The sequence below is a fragment of the Nicotiana tomentosiformis genome, chromosome 8 (assembly GCF_000390325.3).
Source record: "Nicotiana tomentosiformis chromosome 8, ASM39032v3, whole genome shotgun sequence".
NCBI lineage: Eukaryota > Viridiplantae > Streptophyta > Magnoliopsida > Solanales > Solanaceae > Nicotiana > Nicotiana tomentosiformis.
The window spans coordinates 85,375,607-85,399,619 of NC_090819.1; the positions used below are offsets into that span (position 1 = coordinate 85,375,607).

General features: G+C 39.8%; 2 protein-coding genes and 2 long non-coding RNA genes across 4 annotated transcripts; all 4 read right to left on the reverse strand.

The window, feature by feature from the left end:
• Positions 1-973: 973 nt before the first annotated feature.
• On the reverse strand, positions 974-3,232 carry LOC104084542 (uncharacterized). The gene is made up of 2 exons (XR_683637.3): positions 2,730-3,232; positions 974-1,387 (listed from the first exon to the last, which is right to left on the reverse strand). It is a non-coding gene; the product is annotated as an uncharacterized lncRNA (long non-coding RNA).
• Positions 3,233-7,779: 4,547 nt separating this feature from the next.
• LOC138897764 (uncharacterized) lies at positions 7,780-8,808 on the reverse strand. The gene is made up of 2 exons (XM_070183775.1): positions 8,224-8,808; positions 7,780-8,124 (listed from the first exon to the last, which is right to left on the reverse strand). The coding sequence occupies exons 1-2, from the start codon at positions 8,806-8,808 to the stop codon at positions 7,780-7,782; spliced, it is 930 nt and encodes a 309-aa protein (XP_070039876.1).
• Positions 8,809-11,702: 2,894 nt separating this feature from the next.
• On the reverse strand, positions 11,703-13,710 carry LOC117276808 (uncharacterized). The gene is made up of 2 exons (XM_070183776.1): positions 13,224-13,710; positions 11,703-12,829 (listed from the first exon to the last, which is right to left on the reverse strand). Exons 1-2 carry the CDS (start codon positions 13,708-13,710, stop codon positions 11,703-11,705), a joined length of 1,614 nt encoding a protein of 537 aa, XP_070039877.1.
• Positions 13,711-19,435: 5,725 nt separating this feature from the next.
• On the reverse strand, positions 19,436-21,699 carry LOC104096460 (uncharacterized). Its single transcript, XR_686328.4, has 2 exons — positions 21,183-21,699; positions 19,436-19,849 (listed from the first exon to the last, which is right to left on the reverse strand). It is a non-coding gene; the product is annotated as an uncharacterized lncRNA (long non-coding RNA).
• Positions 21,700-24,013: the final 2,314 nt, after the last annotated feature.

A 24,013-nucleotide genomic window follows, 5' to 3' on the forward strand; every position in this document is an offset into this window, starting at 1 on the left:
CAAATCGAGGAAATTTAACTCCGTTTAAAGTCCGCAAAAACTAAAAGACCGGGTAAGGAATTCTGTTAACCCGGAAGAAGGTGTTAGGCATTCCCAAGTTCCGTGGTTTTAGAACGGTCGCTCAATTTTAATAATTGGCCTAATTATCTGATTCGATACACATTTGAAACCTATTGTGCATTTTTACCTTTTAACTGCTTTTAATTAATTATGGAGTTTGTTTGAACAAGTCGCGATGTCTCGCACTTGTATGTTTTTGTACACATTGCAAACCACTCCACGTGAAACGCACCCGCGATTTACAACATGTTTATTTTTATTATTATTAGAAGTTATGGTCGGGTCATATGAAATGCTCACCCGACTGGGATTTACGTATTGTGACCATGCCATGAGAACCGTACCCATGGCCAGGATGATTTATTAATCGCGCTTGAAGCAAACTACAATATTCATTAATTATTATGATTTGAAGATATAGTCGAGTCGCATGAAATACACACCCGAATTGGAGAATTATGTATCACGAATATGCCACGGGAACCGTACCCATAGTCGTGGTGATTTATTTACGCACCTAAAGCAAACTACCGAGTTCACCATTGTTTATCTTTTCTAAGATTTGAGGAAAGTCACGAGTGAACATGTCTGGATTCGAATTAGACTTTTATAATTGCTCTAAGTTTTAAATTCACGTTTAAGAATCCATTACTAATGCTATAGGCTAACATTGCTCAAAGTTTATTCAATGAGATAAGACAAATCATTTTCTATCATAATATTTCGATTTTGAAATCAAAATAAATCTTCATCGGGCCAAACTCCAAGGCCTAATGACCTGAAGTATTCAAACTTGCTTGCTTAGGCCCCTACTGGGCCTTTTTGCAGGTTTGGTCCAACTTATTCAGGTACTTAAAATAACAACTTTGGAAAGAAAGAAATATCATGCATTAAAAATAAAAATAAAAAAAACTGGCTCACAAATGAACTTGCAAAGCTAAATCAAAATTAAAGTTTATACACATAGCCTATTATTACTTGCTGCAGCATGAATACTTTAACCCAAAATTTCAGCTCATACTCCAATAATTCTAGAATATATTACATACAAATGGGAATAGGCGATTAACAAAGAACGTAGAGAATTTTCAGTGTTTATTACAATCCTACTCAATTAACCAATGATGAAACACATTTCCCTTTGACATTAGGGGAACGATTACATGCATTCATGCTTCCGACTGGGTGAGACGATTTACAAAGACTTCGAACACTTCCGCTGCTCTAGCTCTTGGCTTTGCGATTCACAAATTTGACCAATTAGTAGCCAAATTCATGAACTGCAGCCATATTTATTCCACTGATGGTTCTTCCCTTCCACAACTTACTACCAAACATTATACAACACAAGCATTAAGAATAGACTCAGATTGAAATTCGAGCGTGAAAGACAGAAAACTTATATATAAACAAAACAACACATGCCTAAAAGGAGCTTATAAACAACAGTAACATGGCAGATTTAGCTGACTTCAATTCAACATTCTTTGAACATTTCACAAGAAATCTAAAGCACAACATCATATGAACACTATAAACGTCTGAAAATCATAGAAGAAGGCATGGAAGCTTGATTATGTCAAATTTAGAATATGTGAGTTCATAGATGTGTACCTTTATCAACAGAATAGACAATAAAAGAAAATAGATCTCTGAAAAATTGAAAAGAGCAACAACAAGAAACCAATGCAGCAGCAGAAAACAGCTTGACAACAATCTAAAAACTGGAGATGGATCTTAGCAACTCAAGAACAACAGAATCAGCATCCACTCAACATATCAGCAGGATTCGAGTAAAATCAGTAGAAAGATGGAAGGAAAAAGCAACTTTGAATTTCCTTTTTTTTTTTGGTTTTGTTTTCTATATCTAAATTGAAACTTAAGAAAAGGAAAAATCAGTGTTGCAATGAAGAAAGGGATCTGAATTTTAGAAAGCTTTCGTGTAAATATCAGTCTCTAATCTTCAGAATACAGAATGAGCCATATTATATAGGCTGTGTGTATGCTATAAGAGAGAATGAAAGAGAGTCTAAAAAAGAATCTGTCAGCGTGAAAAAAGGAAACCACAACATCTTTTTTTAACCAATTTTGTACAGTTGTCCCTTTTCCAAATATTTTCGGCATTTTTCTTAACCAATATTGGGACAACTGTCCCTTTTTCTCATTTTTGCAGCTCCTTAACTTCTGATTTTACCCCTTTCCACCCCAATTTTTTTACCTAATTTACTTATTTTATTGCTTTTTTAATCCCTACAACTAAGTTCTAGAAATATCTCAACCAACTAACATAATGATTCCCTAAAATTCCTATTTCTTTTAGCCCCTATAATACTTTTATCCCAAATCTACTGCCCTCTTTCATTTAATAGAGTCAAATATCTAATTAAGCTAAACTAACAACAAAGCTATCGAACACAAATTAAACATGAAGCAATGACTAATTAAAATCTGTCAATTAAACAAATATGCGATTTAAAACAACAACAAACTATCTAACTTCAAATTCAGCCAACAAACTAACTTCAAACAATTTTATTAATGATCAAAATCTAACCTAAACATGCTAACATTCGAACAAGTGATTACTAACTAAATGCAAAACCAAGAATTAACTAAACTAAACGAATCACTGAACCATTTCAGATAAGAAAAATGAGAAAATAACTTACCCCTTAAGAATGCAGATGACTGCCCGTGAAATACTTTTCGACCAACAGTGGTCATCAATGGATGACCACTGGCTTTGTGCTTTAAAGCTCGACCAGTGGTGCATACGCCGATGACTACTAAGGTTAGAGAAAGGAGAAATTCGGAGGGACAAATGGGAATCTAAGCAGATTTCGATGCCCGTGAAACAACTCAAAACTAACACCTACCAGTAGTTCGAAACAAGACTAGTCGATTGGTGAGCATTTTATCTCTATACGACTCCAGAATCGGCAGAAGTCAACAAAAGAAAAGGATTAGGGTGCAGCCCATTTTTAGATCTATTATTAGGCGAGTTCTAGGGTTTTTAAGGAAATATGAAGGTGGATCAAGATAGATGAGGTATTGAGGATTGTGGGGTAAATATTTGGGCATGGTTGGGGTGGTGGCCGCCGATGGAGAGTTGTGGGGGTGTGGTGGCGGCTAGGGTTTGGAAATTTGAGGGAGATGAAGAGAATGAGGGAAGTTCTGGAGGTTGGGGTCTTAGGACAGTTTTATGGGAATGGGGAGATCAGTTGGGAGTCGTTAGATCAAAAGGAATCGAGGGCTGAGATTAACTTAGTTCAAATGACGTCGTTTTGGGTTTTAGGAGTGGTGGACTGGGTCTTTGAAGGTTGGGCTGGGGTGGGATTGAGGAAGATTGGGCCGTTTGAAATCTGGCCTAATCCGATTTGAAGCTCAAAAAATAACCTTTTCCTTTTCTTTGTTTTTTTTCTTTCTTCTTTTCTTTTCTTTGATTTTAAATCCTAACTTAATTAATTAAAAACCTAAATTAGGTCCTAAATCAAATCTAATTTGTGAAATAAACCTAATTAATTATTTCTAATATTTGAACAATTAATCAACTTAAAACTAATGAAATAAAATTACTAATTTAAGGCTAAAAGCTAAAAAATGTAACATGATCAATATTTTTTGTGATTTTTTTAAATAAATGCGATTAACTCGTGTAATTAAATTCTAAATGCAATTAAAACCTAAAATGCTTATGCAATGCAACATTGAACATTTTTTGTATTTTTCTATGATTGTAAGATATTAAATATGCAACTAAATGCAAAACCAAATAAAGAAAGACTCCTAAAATTCATAAAAATCATAAAATTTATTTTTTGGACTATTTTTAGGAGTAATTTCCATGTGGGGCAAAAACTAGGTACTCACAGCTGTCCCTCTTTGCTCGGAAACATGAAGAGTTTTCGGGCAAAGATAAAGTGAGCAATCATGAATAATTTTTGCCCGTTTGATACTCCATGGGAAGAAATTTGAAAAAGTTTGACCGAACCTTGCTTCGGAGGTTGCCTACATATCCTTGGCTATAAAGGAATCAGGTTAGTATAGTTCTGGAAATTTTGGTAGCTGGGACTACCGAAAAACTGTGATTTCACTGTTGCTGCTGTTGCTGTTTGCTGAGCTCCTTATTACACCAAAGTCAAAAATAAAAAAGACTAACTAAGCCTATCAGCTGCGAGTTACAAGATTCCTATCTATAAGTCTTCTGAAGCTTGATCTTGAGTCTTGGCTGGTTCTTCACGCAGACTCTGATCTGAATTTTGATGCTTGTTAGCTGCAGGTGCTAGTTCATTCTTCTTCAGCTTTTCGGATCAAGGCGGGACATGAAAAACTTGCGACTTCAATCATGTCTTGAGCAGTCCATATCTTTTCTCCGCTTTTGCACTTTGAGTTCACTTCTTTTCTATTTCTTTCTCTATTTTGAATTGAGACTTCTTTTTGGTTATCTCGAACCCTGTGCCTCGAGGTAAAGACCTGCTCAGACACCAAAACAGACAAATGAACAAACTTTTTCTGCCCCAGTTTTCACTAAAATATTTCGTGAGTTATTTGTAACAACACTCTATATTACTTCATTATTGAAAGCAATAAAAGGCCGGGATTGGTGTACCCTGAGAAAATAGAGACTAGGGAGTGGAGACCCTATATCTAAAATAAACATCAACTAGGGAGTGGAGACCATGTATTGGAAAAATGACTAGGGAGTGGATATCCTATGTCTAAAAATATCAACTAGGGAGTGGAGACCCTATGTTGGAAAAACAGACTAGGGAGTGAAGACCCTATGTCTAAAAATATTAACTAGGGAGTGGAGACCCTATGTTGGAAAAGCAGACTAGGGAGTGGAGACCCTATGTCTAAAATAAAATCAACTAGGGAGTGGAGACCCTATGTTGGAAAAGCGACCTGGGATGTGGAGACCCTATGTCTAAAAACATCAACTAGGGAGTGGAGACCCTATGTTGGAAAAGCAGACTAGGGAGTGGAGACCCTATGTTGGAAAAGCAGACTAGGGAGTGGAGACCCTATGTCTAAAATAAAATCAATTAGGGAGTGGAGACCCTATGTTGGTAAAGTGACCAGGGAGTGGAGACCCTATGTCTAAAAATATCAACTAGGGAGTGGAGACCCTATGTTGGAAAAACAGACTAAGGAGTGGAGACCCTATATCTAAAAATATCAACTAGGGAGTGGAGACCCTATGTTGGAAAAACGACTAGGGAGTGGAGACCCTATGTTGGAAAAGTGACTAGGGAGTGGAGACCCTATGTCTAAAAATATCAACTAGAGAGTGGAGATCATATGTTGGAAAAACGACTAGGGAGTGAAAACCCTATGTCTAAAATAAATATCAACTAGGGAGTGGAGACCCTATGTTGGAAAAACAACTAGGGAGTGGAGACCCTATGTCTAAAAACATCAACTAGGGAGTGAAGACCCTATGTTGGAAAAGCGACTAGGGAGTGGAGACCCTATGTCTAAAAACATCAACTAGGGAGTGGAGACCCTATGTTGGCAAACATAGCTAGGGATTGGAGACCCTGTACTACCATGATTTGGAACTTTCTTTCTTTTTCCTTCTTTTCATTTTCATCATTTTATTAAGAGAATGAGTAAAATGTGGGAAAGAGTTTGGAGAAGACTTCCCTTTTTGGAGTCGTTGCGGCAGAGCTATTTTAGTCTCCGTGCATTTTTTTTTTGTTGCACCTGCTTCTTGCAAGGTTGCCTTGGATTACACCTGTTTCCTGCGGTTCAAACAAAGAACAATTTTTCAGTTTAAAATGGTGGTTGGTTTTACGGCCTTGAGTGTTTCAATCAATTGATCTCGGCCCGGCTCATTTGATGATACTTTCAACTGCAACTGATTGTTTCCTGAAGACCGATTTTTTTCTGGCCCCGGAGAACCTTTGGCTTTTCCAAACCTTTCCATGATGGTTGGTCGCGTGGGACCTAACCTTTTTCAACTTTGTTTTGCCTTCGTGGGCATCTTAGTTCTTTTTTCTAAATTTAACTTCAGAGCATTGTGTAACCTTTAGCTTTCAAACTTTACCAAGACGGTTAGCCACGTGGGACTCAACCGTTTTCAACTTCATTTGCCTTTATAGGCACTTCAATTTGATTTTCTTCTTTTAAGAGCTTTTGATTTCGACACACCGGCTACTATGGCCAGTCGGGGTCAACTTGATGCCCCTGCCAAGGTTGGGTGCCTTTTTTGCATATTAGCTCGTATCAAACAAGAACCCTGTAAATCAATCTTGTCATCCCTTCTTTGCCTTAGTTTGGAACAAAGTTAGACTGAAATGGATTCAAAGAAAAACAAACATTGGAATGGATAATGAATTTAGACAGGAGGTGTCCCTTTCGGGGAAGAGAAAGAAAGACTTATCTGAAGTGCATGCAGACTTCAATGAACATGAAATGCCTCTTGGACTGTATGCCTGATCTGTATAAACCGTCCGACTATCAGAAATTCATCACAACATTTGCCTCGAAACCGAGAAACCTTCCCTAGGACCATGTCAGTGTCAGTGACCGAAGAACCTCTTTTCGATAAGTGGGGCCCTTTGCGGGTTTTCACCAGCTGACCTCTCTCATTTCTCTTCTCATCGTCGCCTTATAGTGCTCTTTGCGAGTTTTCACTAACAATACTCTCTCATTTTTAATTTCTCTGCTTACCGTCGCCTTACGGTGCCCGTGAGGGTTTTCACCAATAAGACTCTCTCATTTTATTTCTCTCATTTTGATCGCATCGGATCCAAGTAGCTGTATTCTCCGATCCTTGAATATTCTCACCGATTGATCAGAAGGACTTGAAAGGATTTGGGAAAAAAGGATTTGGATTGAATTACAACTTTGGAATCTTTCAGGCGAAACCATCGCCGAAACATTATAACATCTGCCCCAGTTTCAATTTTGGGGAAGTGTGAATTTTTATTTTGGTGTGACTGTACCCATGAGAGAGGCTGCCTACGTATCCTTTCGGAATCAAGTCGAACGTAGTTCAAGAAACTTTTGTTTTTTATTTTCTTTTGTTTTTCTTTTTCTTTTCATTTTTTCATCATTGTTTTTCAGTAACAAATTCCATGTTCCAAAGAGGGTAACCAAAGAAAGAGGGAACCAACTCGAAAGGGGTTGCAAGGATTGGTAGTGTTTGGGTAGCGAGAATGAAAGCCTTCGTCATCCCAATCAGAACATGTTAACGCTATGACAAAGGGATCAAACGTAATACCTCTTGACCGCATCTGCATTGACAACTGTCTCAAGGTCATTTCCTTCAATGTCTCCCAAATATAGCGCACCATTTGAAACACTCTTCTTATAATGTACAGACCATTCCAGTTTGGAGCAAATTTTCCTTTTGCTTCTTCATGATGCGGGAGAATACGTCTCAGAACGATTTGACCCACTTCGAATTTTCTGGGCCGCAATTTCTTGTTGTAGGCACGGGCCATTCTTTGTTGGTATAACTGCCCGTGACAAGCTGCGGCCATCTGCTTTTTCATCAATCATAGTTAACTGTTCCAACCAGGCTTTGACCCATTCCTAGTCCTCGATCTCGGCTTCAACAATGATCCGAAGAGAGGGAATCGCAACTTCTGCAGGTATTACAGCTTCAATGCCATAGACCAATAAGTAAGGAGTAGCCCCAACTGATGTTTGCACGGTTGTGCGATATCCCAATAATGCAAAAGGCAGCTTTTCATGCCATTGTGTGGAGCTCTAAATCATCTTCCTGAGAATCTTCTTGATGTTCTTGTTTGTAGCTTCAACGACGCCATTAGCTTTGGGACGATAAGGGGTAGAATTGCGATGCATAATTTTAAACTGTTCGCATACCTCCCTCATCAAGTGCCTGTTCAGATTTGCAGCATTATCTGTAATGATAGTTTTAGGAATACCAAAACGACAAATAATGTTGGAATGCACGAAGTCCACCACTGCTTTCTTAGTGATGGCTTTGAAAGTGACCGCTTTGACCCACTTTGTGAAATAATCAATGGCAACCAGGATGAATCTGTGCACATTTGAAGCTTTCAGCTCGATTGGCCCAATAACATCCATGCCCTAAGCAACGAATGGCCAAGGCACCGAAATTAGATGTAACTCTGAAGGCGGTGCATGAATCACGTCACCGTGTATCTGGCATTGATGGCACTTTCGGACGAAACTGAAACAATCCTTTTCCATGGTCATCCAGTAATAACCTGCCCGGAGAATTTTCTTTGCAAGGACATATCCATTCATGTGAGGCCCAAATACTCCAGAATGCACTTCGTTCGTGAACTTTTCAGCTTCTCGGGTGTCTACACACCTCAAAAGATTCAGATCTGGAGTTCTTTTGTACAAGACCTCTCCGCTAAAAAAGAAACTACTGGCAAGCCTTCTGATAGTTCTCTTTTGATCTCCACTAGCTTGCTCGGGATATTCCTTTATTTTCAAAAACCTTTTGATATCATGATACCATGGTTGAGCATCTGGTTCTATTTCAATTGTATTACAATAACCATGCCTTTCTCGAATTTGGATTTCCAGCAGGTCAATATGAACATTTCCCAGGTACGACGGCATTGAGGCCAAGGTAGCTAGTGAATCAGCTAACTCATTGTGGAATCGAGGAATATACCTGAATTCGACGGACTTAAACCGTTTGCTAAGATCTTCTACATGATGCATGTACGGGATAAGCTTGATGTCTCGAGTTTCCCATTCACCTTGGGCTTGCCGAATAATCAGGTCAGAATCCCCCATGATTAACAATTCCTATACATCCAGATCAACTGCCATATTCATGCCCATAATGCAGGCTTCATACTCAGTGGTGTTGTTTGTACAGAGGAACCGAAGGTGGGTTGTGGCCGGATAGTGCTGACCTGTGGGAGAAATCAGAATCGCTCCAATCCTGACACTTTTTGCATTTACAACTCCATCAAAGAATATTTTCCAAGCAATGTCCTCTGGAATTACTTCAACCGAGTTTACTTCCTCATCCGAAAAGTAAGTACTTAGGGGTTGGTATTCATCATCAACCGGGTTCTCAGCTAGATGATCCGCCAAGGCTTGAGCTTTCATCGCCGTGCGGGTGACATAAACAATGTCGAACTCAGTGAGCAGGATTTGCCATTTGCTAACCTTCCCGTGGGCATTGGTTTTTGGAATATGTATTTCAAAGGATCCATTCTGGTTATGAGATAGGTGGTGTAGGCCAAAATATAATGTTTAAGCTTCTGGGCGACCCAAGTCAAAGCGCAACAAGTTCTTTCCAATAAGGTATATTTGGCTTCATAACTGGTGAACTTCTTGCTCAGGTAGTATATGGCTTGCTCTCTCTTCCCAGTCACATCATGTTGTTTACGAGGACACATCCAAAAGAATATTTCAGGACTGTCAGGTACAAGAACAAATGTCTTCCGGGCTCAGGCGGTACCAACATTGGCGGATTTGACAGATATTCTTTGATTTTATCAAAAACTTCTTGACACTCATCTGTCCATTTGATTTCCGCGTCTTTCTTTAGCAACTTAAATATGGGCTCACATGTGGTAGTAAGCTGAGCAATGAATCTACTAATCTAATTCAATCTCCCTAGTAGACTCATGACCTCTTTCTTGGTTTTCGGAGGTGGAAAATCTCGAATAAACTTTATCTTTGTCGAATATAGTTCAATACCTCTCCGGTTGACTATAAACCCTAAAAGTTTCCCAGATGGAACTCCGAATGCACATTTAGCTGGTTTAGTTTCAAATCATACCTGTGCAGACGCTCAAAGAATTTCCTCAAATCTCGCACATGGTCTTCCTGTATTCTGGATTTAATGATCACATCCACATACACCTCAATTTCCTGGTGCATCATGTCATGGAAGATTGCAGTCATGGCTCTCATGTAGGTCGCCGAATGGCATGACCCTGTAATAGTAGGTGCCCTAAGATATGGTGAAAGCTGTCTTTTCTGCATCTTCTTCATCCATCAAAACCTGGTGATACCTAGCGTAACAATCCACAAAAGACTGTATCTCATGTTTGGCACAGTTGTCAACAAGAATGTGGATGTTTGGCAATGGAAAGTTGTCCTTGGGGCTTGCTGTGTTCAGATCCCGATAATCAACACACACTCGGGGTTTAGCCAACCATGTGATGTATCGAACCACTCGAATCACACCGGCTTTCAGTTGTTTAGTGACTTCTTCCTTAATCTTGTCACTAATGTCTGTTTTGAACTTTCTCTGTTTCTGTTGGACGGTTGGATAACCGAGATAAGTTGGAAATTTATGTACCACCAAATCAATGCCTAGCCCTGGCATATCATCATAGGACCATGCAAACACATCTTTGAATTCAAACAAAAGTTGGATCAATGCATCTCTAGTTCTTTCATCAGCGTGAATGCTTATCATAGTTTCTCTGATCTCTTCTGAACTACCTAAATTAACTGGCTCGGTTTCATTTATGTTTGGCTTAGGCTTATTCTCAAATTGTTCCAATTCTCGGTTTATTTCCCTAAAAGCCTCATCTTCATCATATTCTGGTTCTTGATTTATTATTTCACAGTTAGACAGCGTTTTAGGATCCGGGCATGAAGTCCGCAAGCATGTCATATTATTTAGGTCCGCATTATTAGAACTGAAAAGTAAAAGATAAGAAAATAGCAAAAAATAGAATAAAAGAAAAAAGACATCCATAGACGATGAAATATTGATTTTATTTCATTGAATTGAAGATAGAAGGGTTTAAATCGAAATTAAAAGACAATAAAGTAAAAACATTCGAGTTACACCCTGAAATAACTCGTAATGTAGAAGAGATGGCAAGACTGGACTACCGGGATTCCCGTCTGACATGGAATGGGGTAGCTTTCCAATTGTGAAGCTTGGCATCTGGCCCCATATACTGCACCTCGTCAGTGCTAATGCCTTCCCCTGGCTGGACCATGTGAGCCTCATACAACATTTGTTTCATGGCTTCACAAATATCATCGATCTCTTCGGCCGTGAAGGCCTCTTCTTCTTTTTCCACATACTTGGGCTTGACAAATGATCAGGCGAGATGTGGAATAGGCTGGCGTAGGACCTAACCTTTATTTTTGCGCTTATCTGCCCATTTTCTGTCAGCTTCTGTAGCTTGGAAACCTACGCCAAAAAACTTCTCATTGGCGATCGAAGTGACATGCTCTGTGATGCCTTGCAGAGATACCCCGAGCCCTTTTCCGAGCTTGTACCCATGTTTAATTATTTCAGTGGCGACCATGATTGAGGCATTAGATAAGCAAGGTTGTGGGCATGTGGCCCCTTCTTCATATTGATCGGAAACCACAATCTCAAAAGCCTGGTATACAATATGATCACTGCCTTCCCTAGCTTCAAGGCATGGAACTAATGGATCCCTGTAGGTGGACTGCTCGTCCTCCCCTTGGATAATAATTTCTTGATTCTCGTACTCAAATTTGACCATCTAGTGGAGAGTGGAGGGAACAGCTCCGGCAGCGTGAATCCATGGTCTTCCCAAAGGCAAATTGTACGAGGTTTCCATATCTAGAATCTGGAAAGTCACTTCGAAGTCCACATGTCCAATGGTCAAAATTAGATCGATTTCCCCTATGGTATCTCTCTTAATGCCATCAAAAGCCCGTACACAAACATTATTAGGTCAGATTCTTTCCGTTCCAATCTCCATTCTCTGGAGTGGTGAAAGAGGGAAGATATCGACCCCGGAGCCACCATCTAGCATGACTCTCTTAACATAGTAGCCCTCATATTTGACAGTCAGGTGAAGGGCTTTGTTGTGGGCACCTTCCTCTGGGGGAAAATCGTCATGACTGAAAGAAATCCTATTGTCCTCGAAATATTGTTCAGCCATTCTCTCCAATTGCTCAACAGAAGTTTCAACTGGGACGTATGCCTCATTCAATGTCTTCAAGAGTACCTTTTGATGTTCATTTGAGCTCAACAGCAGAGATAAAAGCGAGACCTGTGAAGGAGTCTTCCGGAGCTGGTCAACTATTTCATCGTTCGAAGTTTTTATTTTTCGGAAAAATTCCTCTGCCTCCTCAGTGCTCACGGGCTTTTTAGGTGGAAACCGTTTATCCTTGTTCAGCGTTAACTCTTCTGGGTTGTGGTACTTCCCAGGTTGATTCATTTCTTTTACCTCTCCCATGACTTCTTTGCCCTTGTAAGTGACCACTGTTTTGTTGTAATTCCAGAAAACTGCGGTGGGGTCTCTCATGGGATTCTGTGGTGCACGACTGATAACCACGGGCTCAGTCAGCCTTGATGAAATTATCGGGCCCCGCGCCACATAAGTCCCCTTTGGTACATACAACTTCGGCACATTCAACGTGGCATTTCTTGGCTCGAATTTCTTGGGAGTATTCAAAGTGGGCTGTTCTTTCCTTGGGGCTTTAGGAATATAAAGAATTGTGTTCTTAGCAGGTGTTTCCCTAGATTTTGTTTCTACAACTTTTTCTACCACTTGAGGAATTTGAGTGATTTTCTTCTCAGTTCTGGCTTGTTTTACCGCAGCTTTAGGTCTCGTTTCTGAATCAGCGATGGAAATGATGGCTTTCAAAGCTGGATTGAATTCCTTATCCTTACAAATCATTCCAATGACCGGCCCATTGTTATGAGCCGGTAGTGGGTTGTTAGTCACATTGGGAGCTTCCTCGTCCCTTAGCACAATTTGTTTTTGTTCTATCAGATTTTCAACTACCCTTTTTAGGGTCCAACAATCCTCCGTATCATGACCCTCTACCCCCGAATGGTAAGCACACCTGGTACCTGATCGGTACGATGGGGATTCAGGATTTTGTTGATTAGGGGGCACAGGTTGCAACAGACCCAGCTGGATCAACTTCAGGAGCAGGCTAGAATAGGATTCACCAATACGGGTGAAATTGCTTCTCCTAGGTGGATCACGAAGGCGTGTATTATGTTGGTGGTTGTATTGTGGTGGACGAGGGTTATATGGAGCTTGGTAAGGATGGTTATTTCTGGGAGGTGGAGCTCGAGCTTGGTTTGTAGTGCTGCTGTGGTCGTGTGTAGGGTTGGGCATTCATCACCGCATAATGAGGCGGTGCCACGACATAGGCTACACTTTGGTGGGGATAGTAGTGATGTGGAGTTCTGGGCATCATGTGAGAGTGATCATGTGATCGACGGGGCCCTCTTGAACCTGAAGTCATTATGGCTCCTTCCTCCCTTTTCTTTCGATTGGCCAAACCTCCCGAGTCATTCTGGATGGCTTGGGAGGTAGCTCTCAAAGCAGATTGGCTTAATTTGCGGCCACTTTTCAAACCATTTTCTACCATTTCTCCAATTTTTATTGCTTCTGCGAACGATTTGCCCATGGCAGACATCATATTCTGAAAATAATCGGCCTCTTGGGCCTGCAAGAAGATCGTAACTATTTCGGTGTCGTCCATGGGCGGCTTTACTCTGACGGCCTGCTCGCGCCATTTAATTGCATATTCACGAAAGCTCTTAGTGGTTCTCTTATTCAAGTTAGACAGGGAGTTCCTGTCTGGAGCTATTTCCATATTGTACTGAAATTGTCTGACGAAATCGCGGGCCAAATCATCCCATATGTGCCATTGGGAGATTTCCTGGTCCATGTGCCATTCTAAAGCGATTCCAGTCAGGCTTTCCCCGAAATAATCCATCAATAACTCTTCTTTTCCACCGGCACCCCTCAACTGGTTGCAATATCATTTCAGATGAGCGATTGGATCTCCGTTCCCATCATATTTTTCAAACTTTGGCATCTTGAAGCCAACTGGCAGGTGAACATGTGGAAACATGCATAAATCGGAGTACGAGACACTCTTCTGGCCACTCAGGCCCTACATGTTTTTAAGCTTTGCTCTAGGTTTCTCATCTTCCAATCCATTTCTTCCTGCTCGGGGTTTCTCATTGTTCTTTATTATTCCATTGGGGACTCATATTGTGGATGATAAGGGTATGATTCTGGAGTAACATGAGTTGTATCTGGCTGAAATTGCGGGCCCCGAAAGGTAAATATTGACGGCTCGAAGCATGGCCTGGGTGCGGTCGGCTATGCCATGGTAAATACTGGTGGTGCAATGAGCAATGTTGGGGGTATCCCTGTAAACGGTGCCTGGGGGCGGACTCAGAAGGCGTACCGATAAAGTTGGCTGACATAGTGGGGTACCCGAGTGGGATAAATGGATTAGTCATGGGGATGGGGATGTTGGTGGTTCCTCCAGTCCTAGGGATCAATTCAGGAAATCCAGGGATTGAACTTGGTGGTTATCTACCGTTGGACCAGGCGTCCCACATCTCTAATATGCGGACACGTAACATCCAATTTTCTTCGCCAGTTTCCGACTCAGGCTGGGTCATAACCGGTGTGGCACTATCCTCAGGATCGATGACGCGGAGACTGCTTTCTGAAGACATTGGGACACTCCCTTTTGATCTTGTAAAGTAAGGGTGGAAAGCCAGAATACCGTTAAAACCAACCACCTAAAACAAGACCTGTCTAAATAGAACGCACAACAACCTTGTCAGTTTTGAAGCATTTAACAGATAGGGAATCACACACTGGGGATGCAATGCACCTGAACAGTTAAACGTTTCTAAATTATTTTTACAACGGCTGCTTGTTTCATCCCGGATTTTGCTATCTCTTTCTCAAATTTCAACCTTTGGTTTCTTTTCCTTCTCCTTTCTACTATTTTCACTCTTTTATTGGTGGCTCTTTTCTTCCCTTTTGTTTTTTGCCCTTTTTTGTTTTTTGGTTATGCCTATGATCGAATCCTATGGGGATTGCCTACGTATCATGACGTCGCATGAATCATATCATTACGTAGTTCAGGAGATAAATGCGAAATAAAAGAAAAGAATTTTTTTTGGGTTTTCAATATTTCATAAATAAAGACATCTTTTTTTTAGGTTTTTCTATTACAATGACTCGGAAGTACTGATGACTAAAAAACATACAGACTCGAAATAAAACAACAAAACAGACTTGACAAAGATGAACAGACTCAAGAAAAGTAAAATACAGACTCAAAATCAAAAAATCAAAAATACATAAGAGCTTCCACTGCTACTTCGGGGGCCCGCCTGACATCAGCCGGTCTCTGCACGGGCCTGCGTGCAATTTCCTCCTGAAGATGGTCTAGATCAGCCATCACCTGGCGAACAATGGTCATCACAGAATCAAAGAATATAGACCTGGTGATATCTTCACACTCATGACACTTCATCACAACATAGTCGGCTATTTCCTTGATTCTCATTCTGATGACACCCTTTTCTTGGAGCAAATGGCCAATTTGCTATGTCCGGGCTTCTAGAACCTGTGTGGCCGTGTTGTCTTGGTCTTGCAACCTCTACATACTCTCTTCTAATTGGTAGATCAAGGCATAACAATGCTCTCTTTCTTTATTGAAGTCCTTGGTTTGCTGAACCATTTCATTTTCGAGGGTAGTCAGTTTTTCTTTTAAGATTCTGACTCCTCTATCATACTTTTGTTTTAATCGTTGAGCAAACCTTATCCGTTTTTCTATATTCTTTGCCAACTTTGCTTGAGCTTTTGCCAATTCTTCCTCAGCCTTTGTCAAATCAGCCCCAAAGTCATGCACTTTCCGCCTCAGGTTGGTTATAATTCTTTCATATCTCTCACTTCTTACCGGCGTCTCGGCGGCTATTTTTATTTTTTGGATTTGAGCTCGGAGGACTTTATTTTCCCGAGCCAACCTCTTCTTTTCTCCTTCATCCTCAGCAGCCTACGAACTACTATCAAATTTGATGTTTCTGATTTGTTCTTCTAGTTTGCTTATAGTGGTCCGGTATTCCTTTTCTTTAGCTAACCAAACCCATTGTTCTTGCGCTCCGTCAGTGAATTGTTGGACATGGGGCCTTTTAGCAGGTTGTTCCGTCTCTTGATCGACCCAGGTTCTCTTACAATACCATGTCGTGCAATTAGACTCTGCTTGGCCAGAAGAAAAATCCCGCACCCGAGTATGTGGCTCTAAAAACCTACATTGGTGCCAAATCTGGCGAACCCTTTCTTCTGAGAACGCAGCCTTTGGGCCTAGCTCAATGACTTGTGCACTCAAATCTTCATCGTGAGGAATTGTTTGATATCTTCCTAATTGGCAGAGGACCCGATGCAGAGCATATGGCTGAATGCTTCGAAGACCCATCAATAGGAGAAAGCACACTTCGACGGACATGTAGATGACTTCGTTAACCGAGAGCCAACTGAAAGTCCATTCAATTTGCCTTGCGGTTAAAGAACCCAGATATTCGAACCATGTTTCAGTACCCTCTGGTAACTCATAGCCGTTCACCCTGCTTTCATACCCTTCAATGCAATTGAGTTCGATCAGTCCATGATTCATGTACCTCGGGCGACGACAGAGATGCTCTACCAGCCATATTTGCAAAAGCAGGCTACAACCTTCAAAGAACTTTGCACCAGCTCGGCTGGCGGTTAAATCTCGATAAATTTCTGCGAGAATCATCGGTATAAGGGTACCGTTGGGCTTCTTAACCATAAAGTCAGCCATTCCTGCAAGTCCCAGTTCTATGTGTCCATTACTCCTTGGGCATATCAGTGTGCTAAGAATGCAACCACGAAGGCTAAACCCCTACGGGCTTCCCACTTGTCTTTCTTTCTCTGATGGCTTAAACCAGTGTCTGGAGCCTCAAATCCACGGGGGTCTCCATACCGGCTATATAAGAAGTGGAGTGTGCAGAATCCTTTGACCAAATTTTCATCTTTAACCTGCCGGTTAATTCTTAAAAGGTCCAAAAACTTATGGGAGGTTACAATTCTAGGTGCTACCGGATATTGGCGCCTGAGATTCCCGTCAAAACTAGCGTAACCTGCTATTTCCTCCAGTGTAGGGGTCAATTCAAAGTCGGAGAAGTGGAAGACATTGTGTGCCGGGTCCCAAAATGGTATCAGAGCTTTAATTATATCAACCCTGGGCTTAATCTTCATAAGACCGGTGAGACCACCTAGAGCTTTGTCACAGAACGCTTGCTGTCCTCCCCCAGGTCATCCCACCACATGTGGAGCCTTAGTGGAATCTCATCTATGACTCAAAAAGGTATATTTTCAACAGTGCTCATCCTGCACATTTTTATTTAGGGTGACTAGTTAAAACATGTGGATTTTTGTTTAATTATTGAACAAAAAAGATTATTTTTGCAAAAATATAACTTAAAACAACTCAAGGCCACCTTTGCAAATACGACCCTTCAGCACTTCAGAAGGGAAGATTTTAGGGTTGTGCTTGCTAAGTGGCCAAAATTAGAAAAAGGGCCATAGGTGGCTATTCTTGCAAAAACGGCCTTCCGGCATCCCGTCGGGATATTTTTGGCTATTTGAACAAAAACGGCATCACCTAAATTTATTTATGACAAAATGGCAGCATTTTTCACATTTTGAGTTATTTTTTGCAAAAGCGGGGTTGGACCGGATGAGGGTTGCCTACGTTTCTCATATCCGGTGAGAATTAAACCTGTGTAGTTCGGTAAATTTTGACACACAGAAAATATGACTTATTTTGAAATGACTCCTCTTTTTTCAAAATTTTGGCAGAGTTTCGGGATTTTTTGAATGTCGGGATTATCAGAACAGGGTGTTTTTCTATCCTACCTCACCCTTGTTTTTTTTTTATTTTCTTTCCCTATTCTAAAAGCCGGTCAACATACAAGCCGAAGTAAATAAATGCACAAGTAGCACGTAAAATGCATTAGGATGGTCTTTTAATTTTGGGTAAACCTGTCCTAGACGGACCCAATCCCTGTGTTGAGTCCCCAAAGTCAAATGCACGTGATGCAAATAATATACCTACTAGGGATCCAGCATGAGGCTATGTCATTCTAAGTTTGGATTCTGGGTGTATCGTTCTAGACCTGGCTTACCCGAGCGGACAACTTGAACCGGGGGGAGGGGGGGAGGGGGGGAAGCGTACCGGGAATACAAAAGCTTCACCGGCTTTGCAACTTGTCCGAACCTCGTTCTAAAATTAGGATATGACTATAGCAGAAAAGAAGTCACGCGAAGTGCACACTTCCTAGAAGATTTAGAAGACTCAGAGAGAAGAAGGGTTTCGTATCAGTTTATATACAGTTCACACAATATCAAAGCGGTAAAAAGAGATATTTAGCACATTAGGATCAAGCACGTAAAAATTAGATAATAAACAGAAGCCAAGTATCACAGTTTATTCTAAGATCTAATTCTGAACCCTGAACCAGAGATTCTGGGATGAATTTCTCAGCAGAGTCGTCAGAGCTGTCACACCTCTTTTTTCCCGAAGGGGATAGGGGAGTTTTTCCAATTAAAGTGACATTATTCAAGATGGGATTTTTTATTTAATTCAGAGTCGCCACTTGGAATATTTATGTTGTCCCAAGTCACCAGTTTATTTTAAAATCCCAAATCGAGAAAATTTGACTCCGTTTAAAGTCTGCGAAAATCAGAAGACCGAGTAAGGAATTCTGTTAACCCGGGAGAAGGTGTTAGGCATTCCCAGGTTCCGTGGTTTAAGCACGGTAGCTCAACTATTAATAATTGGCCAAATTATTTGATTTGATACACATTTGAAACCTATTGTGCATTTTTACCTTTTAACCGCTTTTAATTATTTATGGAGTTTGTTTGAACAAGTCGCGATGTCGCGCACTTGTTTGTTTTTGTACACATTGCAAACCGCGCCACGTGAAACGTACCCGCAATTTACAACATATTTATTTTTTTTATTATTAGAAGTTATGGTCGGGTCACATGAAATGTACATCCGACTGAGATTTACGTATCATGACCATGCCACGGGAACCGTACCCATGGCCACGATGATTTATTAATCGCACCTGAAACAAACTATGATGTTCATTAATTATTATGATTTGAAGTTATAGCCGAGTCGCATGAAATGCGTACCCGAATTGGGGAATTATGTATCACGAATATGCCACGGGAACCGTACCCATAGTCGTGGTGATTTATTTATGTGCCTAAAGCAAACTACGGAGTTCACCATTGTTTATCTTTTCTAAGATTTGAGGAAAGTCACGAGTGAACATGTCTGGATTCGAATTAGACTTTTATAATTGCTCTAAGTTTCAAAATCACGTTTAAGAATCCATTACTGATGCTATAGGCTAAAATTGCTCAAAGTTTATTCAATGAGATAAGACAAATCATTTTCTATTACAATATTTCGATTTTGAAATCAAAATAAACCTTTATCGGGCCAAACTCCAAGGTCTAATGACCTGAAGTATTCAAACTTGCTTGCTTAGGCCCATATTGGGCCTTTTTGCATGTTTGGACCAACTTATTCAGGTACTTAAAATAACAACTTTGGAAAGAAAGAAACATCATGCATTAAAAAAAAAAACTGGCTCCCAAATGAACTTGCAAAGCTAAATCAAAATTAAAGTTTACACACATAGCTTATTATTACTTGCTGCAACATGAATACTTTAACCCAAAACTTCTACTCATACTCCAATAATTCTAGAATATATTACATACAAATGGGAATAGGCGATTAACAAAGAACATAGAGAATATTCAGTATTTATTACAATCCTACTCAATTAACTAATGATGAAACACATTTCCCTTTGACATTAGGTGAATGGTTACAGGCATTCATACTTCCGACTGGGTGAGACGATTTACAAAGACTTCGAACACTTCCGCTGCTCTAGCTCTTGACTTTGCGATTCCCAAATTTGACCAATTAGTAGCCAAAATCATGAACTGCAGCCATGTTCATTCCACTGATGGTTCTTCCCTTCCACAACTTACTACCAAACATTATACAACACAAGCATTAAGAATAGACTCAGATTGAAATTCGAACGTGAAAGACAAAAAACTTATATATAAGCAAAACAGCACATGCCTATAAGGAGCTTATAAACAACAGTAACATGGCAGAGTTATCTAACTTCAATTCAACATTCTTTGAACATTTCACAAGAAATCTAAAACACAATATCATATGAACACTATAAACATTTGAAAATCACAGAAGAATGCAGAGAAGCTTGATTATGTCAAATTCAGAATATGTGAGTTCATAGATGTGTACCTTTATAAACAGAATAGACAATAAAAGAAAATAGATCTCTGAAAAACTGGAAAGAGCAACAACAAGAAACCAATGCAGCAGCAGTAAACAGCTTGACAATAATCTGAAAACTGGAGATGGATCTCAGCAACTCAACAACAACAGAATCAGCAGCCACTCAATATATCAGCAGGATTCGAATAAAATTAGTATAAAGATGGAAGGAAAAAGCAACTTTGAATTTCCTTTTTTTTTTGTTTTCTATTTCTAAATTGAAATTTAAGAAAAGGAAAAATCAGTGTTGCAATGAAGAAAGGGATCTGAATTTTAGAAAGCTTTCGTGTAAAAATCAGTCTCTAATCTTCAGAATGCAGAATGGGCCATATTATATAGGCAGTGTGTATGCTATAAGAGAGAATGAGAGAGAGTCTAAAAAAGAATCTGTCAGCGTGAAAAAAGGAAACCACATCATCTTTTTTTAATCAATTTTGTACAGCTGTCCCTTTTTCAAATGTTTTTAGCATTTTTCTTAACTAATATTGGGACAGCTGCCCCTTCTTCTCATTTTTGCAGCTCCTTAACTTCTGATTTTACCCCTTTCCACCCCAAATTTTGAGCTAATTTACTTATCTTATTGCTTTTTAATCCCTACAACTAGGTTCTAGAAATATCTCAACCAACTAACAGAATGATTCCCTAAAATTCCTATTTCTTTTGGCCCCTGTAGTACTTTTATCCCAAATCTACTGCCCTCTTTCATTTAATAGAGTCAAACATCTAATTAAGCTAAACTAACAACAAAGCTATCAAACACAAATTAAACATAAAGCAATGACTAATTAAAATCCGTCAATTAAATAAATATGCGATTTAAAACAACAACAAACTATCTAACTTCAAATTCAGCCAACAAACTAACTTCAAACAATTTTATTAATGATCAAAAACTAACCTAAACATGCAAACATTCGAACAAGTGATTACTAACTAAATGCAAAACCAAGAATTAACTAAATTAAATGAATCACTGAACCATTTCAGACAAGAAAAATGAGAAAATAACTTACCCCTTAAGAATGCAGATGACTGCCCGTGAAAGATTTTCCGACCAACAGTGGTCATCAACGAATGTCCACTGGCTTTGTTCTTTAAAGCTCGACCAGTGGTGCATACGCCGATGACTACTAAGGTCAGAGAAAGAGGAAATCCAGAAGGACAAATAGGGATCTAACTAGATTTCAATGGCCATGAAATAACTCAAAACTAACACCCACCAGTAGTTCGAAACAAGACCAGTCGATTGCTGAGCATTTTATCTCTATACGACTCCAAAATCGGCAGAAGTCAACAAAATAAAAGGATTAGGGTGCGTCCCATTTTTAGATCTATTATTAGGCGAGTTCTAGGAGTTTTTAAGGAAATCTGAAGGTGGATCAAGATAGAGGAGGTATTGAGGATTGTGGGGTAAATATTTGGGCGTGGTTGGGGTGGTGGCCGCCGGTGGAGGGTTGTGGGGGGTGTGGTGGCGGCTATGGTTTGGAAATTTGAGGGAGATGAAGAGAATGGGGGAAGTTGTGGGGGTTAGGGGGGGGGTCTTAGGATAGTTTTATGGGAATAAGGAGATCAGTTGGGAGCCGTTAGATCAAAAGGAATCGAGGGCTGCGATTAACTTGGTCCAAACGACGTCGTTTTAGGTTTAGGAGTGGTGGACTGGGTCTTTGAAGGTTGGGCTGGGGTGGGATTGAGGAAGATTGGGCCGTTTGAAATCTGGCCCAATCCGATTTGAAGCTCAAAAAATAACCTTTTCCTTTTCTTTGTTTTTTTTTCTTTCTTCTTTTCTTTTCTTTGATTTTAAATCCTAACTTAATTAATTCAAAACCTAAATTAGGTCTTAAATCAATTCTAATTTGTGAGATAAACCTAATTAACTATTTCTAATATTTGAACAATTAATCAACTTAAAACTAATGAAATGAAATTGCTAATTTAAGGCTTAAAGCTAAAAAATGTAACATGACCAATAATTTTTGTGATTTTTGTTTAATAAATGCGATTAACTCGTGTAATTAAATCCCAAATTCAATTAAAACCTAAAATGCTTATGCAATGCAACATTGAACATTTTTTAATGTTTTTCTATGATTTTAATATATTAAATTTGCAATTAAATGCAAAACCAAATAAAGAAAGACTCCTAAAATTCATAAAAATTATTTTTTTGGACTATTTTTTGGAGTAATTTTTATGTGGGGCAAAAATTAGATGCTCACAGGGGTCGGTTGTACTCATACTATACTTCTGCATCTTGCGTGTAGATGTTGGATGCTGATCTTGTTGTGCACGGCGGGAGCTAGATCTGAAGATGCGCCTGCGTTCCGGTCATAGTTGCCTCTTGATCTTGATCTTGGTAGCTTTAGAGTTTTAATCTATTCCTGTACAGTTCAAATAGATGATGTACTTAAATTCATACCAGCTTCGTAAATTCTAAATCTTAGAAACTCATGATTTGTACTTTCAATCCTTGAAAAGTTGTATAAAATTTAGTTATCTCATCTTTGATTCACATCAGCGTTATTATATTATGTTATTTTGTTAATTGTCTTACCTAGCGGGTTGGATTAGGTACCATCATGACGATTTGGATTTTGGGTCGTGACAAGTTGGTATCAGAGCTGTAGGTTCATAGGTTCTACAAGTCATGAGCAATTGTCTAGTAGAATCTTGAGGATCGGTATGATGACGTCCATACTTATCTTCGAGAGGCTACAAGGCATTTAAGATAATTTCCCATCTTTCTTTCCTTATCATTCAGAATTGATTCAGCTTGAAACATAACCCTTTGAATTCCTTTCACGCATTCATATGCGTATGTGAGCGCTCAGTATCAGCTGTGCGTTGATGGCTTGTGATTCCATGGATGAAGTGGGAGATGTGATTTTTGTGTGCTGATGATGGGCCAGTCTGGAGGACTTGAGGTCGAGGTTTTGACTTTAGCTTGAGCACGGGGATTTCAGTTGTGTGAGCATGTGCTTTCGGACTTCTATGTCTGGTAGTGTCCCTATGAGTGGAATTTGTGGCTCGATGAATGATTGGATGGCTATGCAATGAAGCATGATGTGACTGCGAAATGTGTTCAGACTATTTGATTGTGACGAGAATAGTTTGCTTGAGATGCAAAAAGGACTATTAGGTGCTAGATTATTGTCTTGATGTGACGTATAGTCTCGAGTGATGAGTGTGCTGAAAAATCTTTCATGAAGTATAATTGTGGAACGAAGTGGATTTTTCATGTCTTGTTGTGAGTTCAAACTCAGGAAGATTAAGTGATTGCGTAGTAGTTGTGACTGTGAAAGGGTATAGAGAGATGTCATTGTGAGGCTAAGCAGATGGGTTATAATCTGCGGGGTAATCTACAGATGTGTGAACCTTATGATGTTGTGTGGAGGCTTTCTTTTCTACCAATGGGTTATAGTCGTGCGATTTGAGTTTGGATTGGTTGTAATAGTTGACCTGACCGTCACGAGGATGGATGCAAGATTTGCAGATGATTCGAGGTATTAGATGGTTTGTGTTACAGGATTTTATGAAGGATTGAGTTGAATTTCGGTGCGAGATTATGGCAGTAATAGAGTATGGGCATTGTGAGTTATCGAGTGTTTTGATCTATGACTTCGAGCCAAGTGGGGGATTCTACTATCGACGTTTTGATTGCATGGTTATGTGTTGTGTCGGTTTCGGTTTGAGGTATATTGTGAATCAGTTATGACTTGCAGAGGCTGGTTTTGAGGATGACTTTAGCAAGGAAATTCTGGATACGGGTTATGTCACATTTTATGGGTATATGGAAATCATGGAATGGTTTGAGTTGTTATTCGTGACGGATGTAGTGTGCATGGTG

Excerpts from the sequence above, each read along its gene's own strand:
- LOC138897764 (XM_070183775.1), bottom strand. The coding sequence starts at position 8,808 with ATGGGGGATTCTGACCTGATTATTCGGCAAGCCCAAGGTGAATGGGAA. Across the intron at positions 8,125-8,223 it reads AAAAGGATTGTTTCAGTTTC|GGCATGGATGTTATTGGGCC; the intron begins GTCCGAAAGTGC and ends TTCGTTGCTTAG.
- LOC117276808 (XM_070183776.1), bottom strand. The coding sequence starts at position 13,710 with ATGGATTATTTCGGGGAAAGCCTGACTGGAATCGCTTTAGAATGGCAC. Across the intron at positions 12,830-13,223 it reads AGGAGCCATAATGACTTCAG|GTACCAGGTGTGCTTACCAT; the intron begins GTTCAAGAGGGC and ends CGTACCGATCAG.